This window comes from Balaenoptera ricei, chromosome 4 (genome assembly GCF_028023285.1).
Source record: "Balaenoptera ricei isolate mBalRic1 chromosome 4, mBalRic1.hap2, whole genome shotgun sequence".
Lineage (NCBI taxonomy): Eukaryota > Metazoa > Chordata > Mammalia > Artiodactyla > Balaenopteridae > Balaenoptera > Balaenoptera ricei.
This window is the reverse complement of record NC_082642.1, coordinates 143,457,822-143,471,371: the sequence shown is the minus strand read 5'-3', so window position 1 is coordinate 143,471,371 and position 13,550 is coordinate 143,457,822. Positions and strand designations below refer to the sequence as shown.

The 13,550-nt window shown below is 36.6% G+C and overlaps 1 protein-coding gene across 1 annotated transcript in view; it reads left to right on the top strand.

Annotated features, from left to right (window-relative positions):
* Nucleotides 1-1,267: 1,267 nt before the first annotated feature.
* Nucleotides 1,268-13,550, top strand: part of CYYR1 (cysteine and tyrosine rich 1) — a 105,479-nt gene continuing 93,196 nt past the window's right edge. Inside the window, 3 exon segments of the mRNA XM_059921408.1 lie at nt 1,268-1,510; nt 1,512-1,686; nt 6,689-6,791. Coding sequence (XP_059777391.1) covers nt 1,289-1,510; nt 1,512-1,686; nt 6,689-6,791 — 500 coding nt within the window. The 5' untranslated portion in view covers nt 1,268-1,288.

The following is a 13,550-nucleotide window of genomic DNA, read 5'->3' as shown; positions in this document are numbered from 1 at the left end:
TTTATATGATTTTAATTTATACAAGTTCAACTAGGTCTCTGGGATATGTATATATGCATGCCTCTTTTTAAAAAAATTTTTTGGAACTCACCATTTTACATCAGAAAATTCAAATATTATTATAGCTCAGAATTCTTTAAAAATCTCTTTGCTGTTTGCGTCTTCATTTTTGTTTCTTCTAAAACTGCTTCGAGCCTGCACATTATTCTCATTTTGGGCCTCCTCTATGTGCCTTGGAGTTTTTTAATATTTTTATCAATGATTTCCTCATCTTTGTATTTCTTCTCTATGTTACGAGTATGCTCTCTATTTGATTGAACAGTCTAAGTTGTTTTTGAACATGACCATTTTATAATTTTTCTGTAATTTTTTAAAAATCTCAAGTCAAGCTTTATTTTCCTTTCCAGAAACTGTGAGGCTGTAGGACCAAGTGATGAAGTTTCTCAGAAGCCAAGGATTAAATGTTTGGATCCTAACTTAAGGGCAACAGGAAGCCACTGAGTTTTAAACAGGTGAATGAATGTGATTAAATCTGTAGTTTAAGAAGAAATAATCTAGCTTCAGTCTGGCTGATATCCCTTGAGGCAGGAGAATGGTTATCATGGAGACTACAAGAGCCTATATTAGGGCAGAAATGGAGGCCAAAATGCAAATTCATTTGAGTGGGGATTAGGCGTACAATCAGGGGTACTTGGTGATAGAATGGTTATTGTGGCTGAGGGAGAAGGAGAAATTGACCAGGCTTCTTGCTGGACCTGGTGGATGGTTAGCTCTGCAATGATGCATAAAACACAGTAGGAAGCTCAGGTTATGTTTATTTTGGAGGTGATGTATCCTTGCATCCTCTAATACCCATGTGGCAGTATATTTATAAACTCCTAGCGGAGGACTGACTAAAGTGTTTGTGCATTTGAATTTTGATACATATTGCCACAGTGCTCTCCTTAAACCATACACTGTTTCTGTACTTTCCAATTCTCCTAGGTTTTCCTCACTGGCTTCTTTCTTTGTCTAACATCTTAAACCCTGAAAATTCCCTTCATTTGTGTAAAGATAAAATACAAAGCTTTTCTTCACCCATTAATTCCAAAAGAAAAATTGGAGGGGAGAGCAGGGCGATAAAGGAGCTTATTAAACTCCGTGTCGATAGCCAAAGCAAAGGGTTAGAAAAAGTTCCTTCAGGAGAGGACCAAGCTCCTAGAGTCACTCTATAGAAGGAAGAACTGGAGCGTGGGGAGGAGTCGGGGCCACCCCCGCCCCCAGCCTCGCGTAGGTGCCACCCGCGGAGATGAAATGTGAGCCCGGGTGGCCGAGGACGCTGGGTCGGCCGCTTAGCCCGCCGCCCGAGCGCCGCGGGGACAGACAAAGAGACCTCCGCCCCAGCGCAGCCCCGCGCGGCGGCCCGGGCTCCCCTCGAAAGCTCCCAGGGCGATGGCCAGGTCTCCGCGCCACCCGCCTCTCCAGAGCGCTGCCCTCTCCGTCTGACCGCCCTCCAGCTCCCCCGTCCCCTCCCGGTGCCGGGCTCTCCCTTGGCTCCCAGCCCTCTCTACAGACCGGTCTGTCTGTCTCTCTGTCCATCTGTCCTGGCGCGCAACCTCCGGCCACCGGCTTGGATGGACGCGCGGAGGGTCCCCGGGTGTCCAGGGGTCTTGCTTCCGAAGTTGGTCCTGCTCTTTGTCTACGCAGGTCAGTGACCTAGGGCGGCGGGAGAGGGGAAGGGGGCTCGGGGCGGCGCTGGGGTCACACTCCGGGCAAACACGGGTTGGGCGGGATGCGGGGGACCGTGGTGGGAGGTCAGAGGCTGTGTGGTCCCCGCAGGCAGAAGCAGAAGCCCGCGCCCGCGCGCTACAGCCCTGGGCTTGACCTCCACGCGGTTGTGTTTTGTCCCTTTCCTTACACGTTTCCTTTTTTTTTTTTTTTTTTTTCTTTTCCTTTTTCTCTCTCCGCGAAGCAGCTACCCCCAACCCCACATTTACGGGTTATTGTTTTTATTTTCTGGATAGCGTGCTTTTTTTTTTTTCAGTCGTATCCAGGACTCGGGAATTTGGGGTGAGAGTGGAGACTGAGCTGTGAGAGGAAAGCATGTTTTTTGAAAAGCACCTGAAGTTAGGGAGGCATCGCTGAGGTTTCAAATAAACTAATCTGATGACTTTTCCATTTCAGTAAATGCTACCCACTGGCCCCTCCACCTCCACATTCCGAATATTCCGGATTTTCCCTTTCAGAAATAAAAAAGCCTTAGACCTCTGTTTTTCTTCTTTAGAAGATGATCCTCAAGTGTGGTGGACAGGGTAATTGGAAGCTTTGAGTTGAAATACAGGGTTTTCGAGAGGCATAAATTCACCCAGAATCTGATCTGTTTCCGCTGAATTTGTTAAGCACTTGCTTATAGGTGACAGGCATCTCGTTTCCCTCATCCTAATTATTCTTAGCGAGAATTGCTAATAATTGATGAAGCAAAGCAGTTTTCTTGTTTTGTGACTGATGGGGAGCCCAAAATGGCCTTTCATTGGTTATTCATGTATAAAGTTAATTACACATGCGGCTTTGCATCTGCTTCATATTTTTAAAAACAGGATAAAAGCAGAGTTCTTTGTAAATGTTTTCATGTCTCTAAATTCCTATAACAAACACCACAGGCTTACCTATGACCTTGCAGTAGTAAGTTTATGTATAGCACTGTGACTTGCCTTTCGACACTTACAAAGATATTGCAACCAAAATGAAGACGTTCTTCAACATTCTTACCTGAACATCAGTAGAAGTGAATTTCTCATTCAGCCTTGCCAGAAATGAATCACAATAACTTCTATAGAAGTTTCCAATCTGTTTATTAAAATGTAAATTAGTGGCTGTCTATAAGTTGTTTTAAAGATATTTTATTGTAGGGGAATAGCTGACCTTCAAATACAGAAATTTATGAAACAGGAAAAGTGCTTTCTATTTAATGAGGAGAGTCCACATTCTAATGTGTTTCCAGCACTTATTTCTTTTACTTAAGTCGTATAAGATTTTTAGAATTTGAGAGTCTAACAGAATCAATTGCATTAATATTTGTTTTATATTAAAATCTCTTTATTAGTTCATTTGAAACAATGATAATTCTTTCCACTTCCTCTGTTTACCAAAAGAAAACAAAAATGAGAAAATAGAACGCAGCAAATGAAACTTTAATTCCCTTGCTCATCTTCAGTCACACCACTGAACAACTTTTTCTTGTTCTTTTGTCCATTTTATTCTCTTTGGTGCGCCGAAAGCTTCTAATTTGCACTTTTCCTTCCTTTCTTCCTGTTCCCCCAATGTTAAGTGCACAGCCCCCCCAGGATTCAGTAAACCCGCCCAGCTGTCCAGCAGCAAGCTTGATCAGTTTAAAAAGTTTTCATTCCATTCATTTCTTCTCTCCATCCGCATCCCTCCCCAGTACGCTACAAAATCATTGCAAACCAATACTAGGTCGAGTTACCATCTTTGATAAGAAATGATTAGCTAATTGCTTTTGATATTAATTCCTGAACTCTATTTCAGAGGCCTTTTTATGCTTGCCGTATTCACACAGCTAATATTTATGGAGTGAGATGTGTTGAATGATACATAGGACAGAGACCATGCTTTGAGTCTTGTCTGGGAGATCAGGTGTGCCCATTACTCTAAGGTATAAAAAGCTGTGTTATAGGAGAGATACACCATGTGCTCTAGGTGTTCGAAGGAGGGGACCTTATTGCTGGCTTAGGAGTATACGCTCCATGCAGATGATGTCTATTTTGTTTAGCATAATATTCTCAGAGACTAGCAAAACACCTGGCCCATAAGAGGAACTCAGGAAATATTTGCTCAGAGAAATTAAATTGAGGAGGACTTTTTAGGACCTACACCTTTGAATTATAGGAAGCCTTGGACATAGGAGATGTAGTAGCATAGAGTGTGAACAAAGGCAAAAATCATGAGATTTGTATATGCAAAAACAGATAACACAGTTGGGTTGGAACTAAGAGATAAGGCTGGAAGTGAGGATTGGGGTGAGACGGGGGAACACTGCAGAAATAGGATTAATCCAGATACCCTGTTAAATAAATTGCCAGCTTTAATGGGACAAAAACCTATGTAGATGCACTGTCCGTAACCGGAATTATTTTCTCCAAGGAAAATGCATTAAATACAGGTTCCATTCGTTAAGGAAATAAGAGCAAGATTTCTATACCTGAAGCATCGTGTCTGACTGTGGAGTCACTTTTGGGAAGGGATTCAACGAAGTGTTTATATTATTATCCAACTCCCACTGCAGGCTACAAAGACAGGATTTGGCCAAGGTTTTAACCTTCCTGACCCTAGCCAGTGATTTCTGTCCCCTCCCTTTCCTTCCTTTCTGATCCTTAGCTATAGATTACAAGAGCCAATTCTGAGCAAGTGCTTGGAGCCAGATGCTTTCCTGTACTACACATTTCTTAAGATGGGAGCGGGGAAGCTTCTTTCAGATCCTGCCTTTAACTAAAGTCATTGAAGAAAATTGGAACTAGCTAATTTTCGAGGATGTTAACTTGAATATTAGTAACAATATTATTTATCTTCTGAGGGCCATTGGGATGTTTCATTCGTTTACAAGTGAGAAAATGCTTCTGTACTGTCCAAACTGTGATCTTTATAGGATTATTCTCAAATAAACCGGAGAAAGCAACTAACATATCAAAATAAGTTTGAGGTGTGGTTGACCCCCCAGTTTGGAAATGTTGTGATTGTGAATGTATTTGCCATACTATTAAACTTTCCCTTTTCAGTTGTTTAATTCTGGGAAGTAGACAAGAGTGCTGGAAAATGCCATAAAAAATAATGAACAACGTGTGACAGGATCTAGATGTTTGCTGCAGGTATAATCCAGCTTCTTGGCTACAAGATTTGGGGCTTGGTTTCCTGTAACATTGGCTCAAAATATTTTGATAACACCATGTCCTTACAATAACAGTAATTGAATCTTCGATAATCATGGAGAGCTTAATAAGCTGTCACTGTCTTGGGCATTATCCAAAAGGCACCCCATGAAGCTATTTAAAAATCACTTGTCCTGCTCTGACAGAATAAGGCGGGATGTCAGCTCTCCCACTATCTGAACGGCTTTTAAGAGCATAAAGCAAAACATCCCAGCTAAGCGCTTGAGATAACTGACTAGTCTAAATATTTGACTTAATTAAACAGTACTAAAAATAAGAGCTATAGAAATTCCCTGGGAAAATGATAAAATAAACTGCAAAAAGCAGACACTGTCAATAAATCATTAGATCGTGTTTTCTGCCTTCAAAATTTTGGATTTAAGTAGAGTTACTGAATCTTACAAAGGTAGTTATTTTTTCCTTTCATGTCTTCTTACCACATCCCAGAAGAAAACACTAAGGTTTGTTCATTTATGAAGTAGAATAAAATTGAGGAAAAGAAAACATGAACTTCTGACTTGTTCCACAGAGGCCATGCATTATTGATAAAGGTGAAAGAACTTTGCTGGGTTTTGATCGCATCAATTTGTAAAGAATCATCTTGTCAGGGAGGTGATTTAAAAGCAAAATCTGTATTTTCCTCTCTAGACAAATCAATTACATGGACATGTAGGCATATATATAACATTTGCACTTTTATGTTATGACTTTGACAGAAAAGCAAAAGTCTTATATAATTTAGATAGTAGTTATCGCCTTCAGAGATTGAGTTGGAAATGACCTATTTTGTGATTCTTGAACATGTAACTTAAATTATCAGACTGTACTTAATGTTTTCCTACATGTACCTGAAACTCACATATCCATTGTAATATATACCATTGATTATAACTAAATGATAACCTTAACTTGTTAAACATAAACCATTTAGGAAGAATAAATAATTTTTTAAAGGTAGGGTAATTTTTATTTAACATTTTGGTATAATTTTCCTTGCCAAAAACATGGAAAAAAGACAGTAATTTGGTTTTGTCAGCTCTGGTATGTCCTTTTTAATCAGAAAATACATTCCCCTCTTCACATAGTGCTGTTTCATAGCTTATTGATTCTTAAATCTGGCATCAAATAAACTCTTAATTATTCACCAGTGAATTATCTATAAGAATTTTCCCCACAGCTAACTAACTCATTATCTTCCAATCCAAATGGTTTGACAGTATATGCAGACTCATCTGTGGTACCCTATGTATACAAACTGTAATTATGAAGGTAAAAAATGGTAGAGAAAGGAAAGCATATAATGCATTGTGGTGAAAAATATACATTACTTAAATATTATCTCCAGTTGATATTATTCATGTCAACAACACTTTCCATTAAATGTAGTTGAAAGTAGCACCCTAAAGTCAAAAGAATTTATCATTTAAAAATTATTGCAAGAACTGTGTTGACCAATTTAATGTCTGATTAGTTGGATCACTCATTCCTCCCTTCAATGTCTCATTCAACCAACTCTGGCTACCAATTATGGTGCTCGATGGAGGAGGTTCAAAGACTGGTCTTTGCCTTTTCCAGATTTATGTCCAATAAGGAAGGAAGACTAGTTTAGATGCTTACAAATGTTTTAGAATTGTGAGCACGTAAAATGAAAGTCTAAATGTGCTAAAGAGTGGTCGTTGACTGATCAAGATGTGAAATAGAGTGATTTTTCGGGAAGCTGGGATTTTCAGAAACGTAACTGCACGGATATGGTTTTTATTTTGTAGAGGATTGCCTTGCTCAGTGTGGCAAAGACTGCAAATCTTACTGCTGTGATGGAACCACGCCCTACTGTTGCTCCTACTATGCCTATATTGGGAATATTCTCTCGTGAGTATTAGTCGAATTTGGCCATATTGATACTTTTTCCCTTGCCCAGTTATGTTTTCAAAAAGTACTAAGTTATAGTTATGAGTAGGAAATTCTAAGATTGGCTGTTGACATAAAATCTTTACTGGAGACACTCAACACTCATCACTAGTGTATTGTATTATTTAACTAAATGTGCAAATTACTATACAAAATAAATTGCTTTTGTTAGAAGGGAGTTTAAAGAATATTTTTTATTGTATAATTTGTTTTATGATAATAATAATGTAATAGTAATAGTAATGTTTTAAGTAGACCATATTCATATATTGATCAATTTTTAACATTGTAAACTATATTTTTTTGTCTGTTTTGTTGAAGGATTAGTAAGTTAGAATTTGTCATTTAATGATAGCCACTTTATTTTGCCACGCATATATTTGTCTGACTCAGCCAGTAGATATCAGGGAAAAGAGACATTATGAATAAAAACCAGTTGAGATATGAAACGTCAGTTTTCTACATGATGCATCTAAAGCAACTTTGGGAAACAAGATTAGAGCCCAAGAAATCTAGCCTCAAGAGGGTAAAGTGATAACCAACTACAAAAATCAATGAAACATACATGCAGAAAAGGTGTTAAGTATTTCTCTCTAACAAATTAAGGATTTATTTTAGAGATGCTTCTAGGTGAAGGGAAATGGACGAGCAGAAGCTGTCTTCAGGGTTGTATGTCTGAGGACTGTGCAGCTCTCTGTTCCTCTACACACACCTTCAAGTTGAGAAATAGAAGGTAGAGAATAGGAACATAAGAATTTCACCCATGGGTGACCATCACCCATGGCTTTCAGGAGTCTGCATTTTGTATTTTTCAAGTGACTGTCAGGATGATTTGAAAGCTCTTCCATTGTGACTTAACTCGTGTTTTATGAAGGCTTACGTGGAGCCAGGAAAGATTAGGCAATAAGTGATGTGTGCCTGGCTATTTTAAGCATATATCCATTGAGATGGCTTATAAGTCATCCTCGGTTTCCTGAGAATAGAAAACCTGGCATCGCATAGACTTTCTAGAATCAAAGTGGGGCTGATCTTAGGGATCATGTCTCCATGAATAAGGCCAGAAAGAATCATACTTCAGGATATTCTTGAAGACTGTCATGGCGATGGAAGAAATGTCAGGCTGTAATAAAGATTGATGAACAGAATTTAAGCATTCTTTGAAATGCAAATAAACTCTAAAATGTTTTAATTTTTTCTCATGGAAGATTTGGTGGAAAAACATTGTCCCTTTACATTTAGAAAACAGAATCAGCTCAGAATATAAATACATAATAATGTTTCTCATTTGTATATCACTTCATACTTTTTAAGTAAATTAAAATACTTCATTACTAAATTCAAATTTGATTTTTCCAATGATCTCCACATGCCAGAGGCTGTTGTTCCAGGTAGATGTGAGTGGGCCCCAAAGGTGGTATAGATTTGAGGAACCTGGGGTCAGAATGACTCTGATTCTTTGGTCCTCTGGCTCCTGGCCCATTTCTCTGCCCACTAACTACATCACAATGTGTGTGTTGTGCCCCTTTTTCTCACCTCATAGATACCTCCACCCTGATAAATATATATAGAAAACATAATTACTTACTAATCAAAATAGTTAAAATTTTTTTAATTTACAGTTGTGCTTTACATGTTTTATATTTGCAATCAGATTCATTTTTTATGGTACCTATTCTTAGAACTAATTTTATCACTTGGTTAAAGTAAAGAATTCGTTGAGTTATATCTTTATCTGGGTTATTAGGGCCATGTACTTGTTATGTTTGAAAAAAAGAATTGTGTTTTTTGGAGGGCGGAAATAAACACAGATGGCATTATATTTTAGGCAGTTAAACTGAATTTTCGGTTCAAAATAGAAACCACTAAGTAAATCCCTTGCTAAACAATTCTTAGAGAAAAAAAAAGAGCTTTAAAGTGTTTTCCCCACTGGATAAAGGAGAATACATTTTCAGGATTTCCAGTTATTGTTTAAGATTTGAAAAGAGTTAACTCCACCCAAAGCTTTTCTCTTTTTTGAGTTAGGGTGGGTGTGGGGGGTAGAGAAAGAGAAAATAATTCCAAGAATGCTTACAAAACTTCTTTCATGCACATGTTTTCGAATATTGCTATTTTGGAACTCATAAGCTATGCTTCTTCCCTTCCAAGCACCCAGGCACATTCTTAGCAAAATCATTTCATCTTAACAGAGAATTTAATCTTCGTGGTCATCAGTAAGGTAATAGGGAAGAAAGCAATAAACACAGTGGAATGTTTTGTATCCTAAATGAATAATTTTATAAATCTGGCTTCGAGCCTTGTTTATTTTCAAATAGAAAATGTCTTGGCTTAGCTTAAAATGAGCTAAAGAGAGTACAAAACACGATTTGGGTCATTCTAGACTGTGTGTAAATTGGTAAGGTAAGGCACACTTGATCCTTCTTGCTGAGGCCTCTCTAAAATAATCAGAGTAGAGGTATTTAGCCCTTAATTCCATTTACTTCAACTGCTCTTTCTAAACTTTTGCAAATTAACCGTTAAGATTTGTTTTCAAAGATATCACAAGAGCTATCTTTCAATTTACCTTTTATATAGTTGGAAAGTATTATTTTACTCAGATCTCTCCCTTTTACCCCCTTTTTATCAGTTAGGAATTTTAAAATTTATTTGTGTCTTGTGAAAACAATTTAAAAATTAAACTTTAAAAATAACGTATATACTTTTTAAAATTGAGATGTAATTGATGTGTAACATTATATTGGTTTCGGATGTACAACATAATGATTTGATATTTGTATATACTGCAAAATGATCAATACAATAAGTCTATTTGACATAAATCTATTTAAAATGGCATGCCTACTTTTGCTCATTATGGTCACAGATATTGACTTCCATATAGAAAAGTAACAGTATTATTTTCCAGAATTTAAGAATAATTTTTGCAAAAGTCAGCATATACTATGCAATCAGTTATTTACAAATTCATATTGAGTGCCTGTTACCATGGCAGCATAGGATCCAAAGACGAATAAATGATGTTCCCTGACCTTTACAATCTCACAATCTTATAAGAGAAGAAAATGTAGACAAATAATTCTTCATAGAATTAATCTATGAAGTGTTATTGAAGGGCTGAGAAGAGAGAAAGCAGCTAAGTGTGTGTGTGTGTGTGTGTTTAGAAAGAGATGTTTAGAGAAAGTCTCATAAATATGAAATTTGAACAGAGTTTTAAAGAAAGAGTAGATATTTACATAAGTGGACAGTGAAGAAAGGGAAGAGCATTCCAGACAGAGACAGTGTCCCCTACGAAGGCAAAGATTTGAGAAAGAAAATGGTCAGTTTGGGAAAACCCATGTTGTTCAGTGTTGCTAGAAAAGGAAGGTTAAACTTTGAATATAACATATAAATAAATAGGTAAGACAAAAGATACATCCTTATTTTACAGACTTTTATTGGTAGACTACATTCTTTTATTGGTTATGTCTAACAAAACTAAAATAAAATAGTTCAGTATTCTTCTGGAAATAAGAGCTGGTTTTATGTAAAATGGACGTACTCTTAGATACCACTAAGACAAAGGACAAAGGTGAGAAGACACCAAATGAAGATTATTTTTACTTATTCCATAGAGAAAATATTTAGAGTGAACACTTTGAGATGTTACACTATTTAATACCATGTATGACGGAATATGTGACTTTGGAAATTTTTCTCCATTTTTGATCAGGAATGTAACTACCTGACAATTAGAAATCTCACTGTGTTTGAAAATGAGAATTGGGCCAATTTACAAAGTAAACAATTTCTCATCAAACTGATTCTCAAACATTTCATCCAGCCACTTTTCTCCATGGAAAATAAATATTCTGTGATGAATATGGAAATGGGTATTTCAGTTTTGCTGCTGATGAAATTTGACTGACATTTCCTAGAGATAGGATCCAACATAAAGATAAGGTTTATGGAGTATTCTTTAGAACTAGTAGAATTCAAGGGCTCAGAGGGTTCAGTTGAGTGGCTAATTACTATTACTAATGGGACAGACTAAAAGCAGGACTTTACTGAAAACGAAGAAAGAGTGTTATGTGAATAGGAGAATAATTGTACAATATTGAACATGAGCCAAATAATAACTGGGTTGGACATAGTGAGCCAGATGATAAGATATAAAATTTAATCCCCTCATTCAGAAATAGATTTTTGCTTTTCCATGTTGCTTTCGTAGAATGCAGATATGTCTAGGGATCCTTCAGTGTGCCGTCTGGCCAACACAAAATCCCCACGGGGAAAAATGAAAAGGAAGAACTAATAATGGAGATGCTGGTGAGATTAAGTTTCTTTTCTTCTCAATGAAATGTAAAAGATGTATTGCCCGACGTTTTGCAAAGACAGCTAATAAATATCACAACTGTGATGTTAGAACCATGTTATTCATGAACGCAAAACTGAGTTAAAAGATAAAGGTTTCATATTTCCAAATGGCATTTGAGGTCCCATACTCACTAAGTAGCTGAGCATTCTGAATAAAATAAGTGAGGCTGTTCAAATAAGGACAGAAACGTAATACAGTTTGAAAGGCCTTTGGCATTGGAAAGAACATTATTTAAATTAAATGAATTAAAATGTTCTTAGGACTTAGATATGGTAAAACACCTCCGAAAGGTACATTCTGAGCAAATCAAAGTTTGTGGGAGTCTTGTTTTTGTTTTAATAATGACAGAAAGATAAATAACTAATATAATGTTAAAATGAATATGAACTTGGTTTTAATATTAATGAGGTGACTTTTGGAAAGCACCAAAAGGGATGGGGGCTGGTTGCCAGGGAAACCAACCATGTGATTAGGGGGTTGGAACTTTCAATCCCAACCCCCGGACCTCTAGGGAGGGAAGAGGGGCTGGAGATTGATTTCAGTATCAATGGCCAATGATTTAATCAATCGTGCCTTTGTAATGAAACCTCCATGAAAATGCGGAAGGACAGGGTTTGGAAAGCTGCCAGATTGGTGAACACATGGAGATTTGTGCAGAATGGCGTGCTCAGAGAACATTTTTTTTTAGTTTAAGTAATTGAATAAAAAAAATTTAATGTAGTAACAGATAATGTTTGCTATAAGAAGAAAGTCATTGTTTCTCAGAAGACATGTATTTTATGTATTACATAAATACATTTTATGTATTATTAAGAGCAAATATAAATGTGTAGATATCTAGAATTTTTTGAATCAACTCTATTCAATCATAATTGCCTTTGTAAATTAAGCTTCATTGTTAAGAACATAATTTGTTTTTAGGAAGGGCTAGATAAGTTTCTAAAACATGTTCCCAGCAATTTATTTCTATAATATGTACAGAGATATTCTGTGTTCTACAGCTGGTAATGGAGGACATAGCCATGAATCAAACCCAGTTCCTGCTCTTGAATCGCTTATCAGCTACTGGGAAACATGAACTTAGAAAACAGACAGTTTAGTAGGCTGTGGAAAGGATTAAATGTAGTGGAATCAGAGAGAAGGAGTTTTTAGTCCAACTTTAGGGTGCTAGGAAGACTTCTTGAAGGAGAGCAATTCAAAGAAGAGCCTTGAAAGAAACGTCAATTGATGAAATCCATCACTCACTTGAGTTAAAAAAAACACTTAGCAAACTATGAATAGAGAGGAAAATTTCTTAACTGAATAAAGATCTCAAAAGAAAAAACAAACCCTACCTCAAGAACCATACTCAGTGCTACACTGTTATGACCATTCCCTTTTAACGCAACTATAAGACAAGCTAGCATCTAGTACCACTCTATTCAGCATCTTACTGGCTTGGTCAGTGTAACCAACGAGACAAATTAAAAAGAGATGATTCCAATTGGAAAGGAAAGAACTAAATTGTTATTATTTACCAATGATATGATTGCGTATACTCCTCAGACTATTAAAACAAATAAAACAATTCATCAACACTGCAGGATGTAAGATCAGTGTACAAAAATTAGTGCATCCCTGTACATCAACAACACTCAGAAAACATAATATATATGTGTGTACACAAATCTCACAACACCAGAAACTAAGTACCTAGTAAGAAATCCAATAATATGTGCATGGCACTTATGGAGTAATATAAATACATAAAAGTTTCAAGAGATGAAAGGGAGACCTAAAGAAATTAAGAGATATACCAAATTGTGGATGGGAATATTGTAAGGTTGTCAATATCGAGTTATGTCAATTCTTCCCGAAATATATGTAAAATCAATACAATTCTAATAAAAACCCACAGGACCATTTTTTATTGAGTTTGACAGACAGAGCCTAAAATGTATATGAGAAAGAAAAGGGTGTAGGCAAAAGAAAACAGTTATGATAAACAACAAAGTGAAAAGACATGCCTAGGAGACATCAAGATTTATTATAAAGTTATGGAAAATAAATAGTGTCATACTGGTTCACAGATAAACTGATAGAATATAAAGCTTAGAAACTGACTCGTGATAATGGAGATGATTACTGATTACAAACCAGTAGAGGTGGGTGGATTATTTAATAAATGGTGCCAAGACAATTAACTATCCATACAGATAAACGTTAAACTAGATCACTCCATCACACCACACCCCAAAATCTATCCTAATGGACTAATTACATAAAGGCAAGAAGCAAACATTTACAACATTTTAAAAAAGAGTAGAATGGCATTATAGTCTCAGAATAGGAAAGATTTCTAAAATAAAAGCTAGAAAGCACAAACTGTA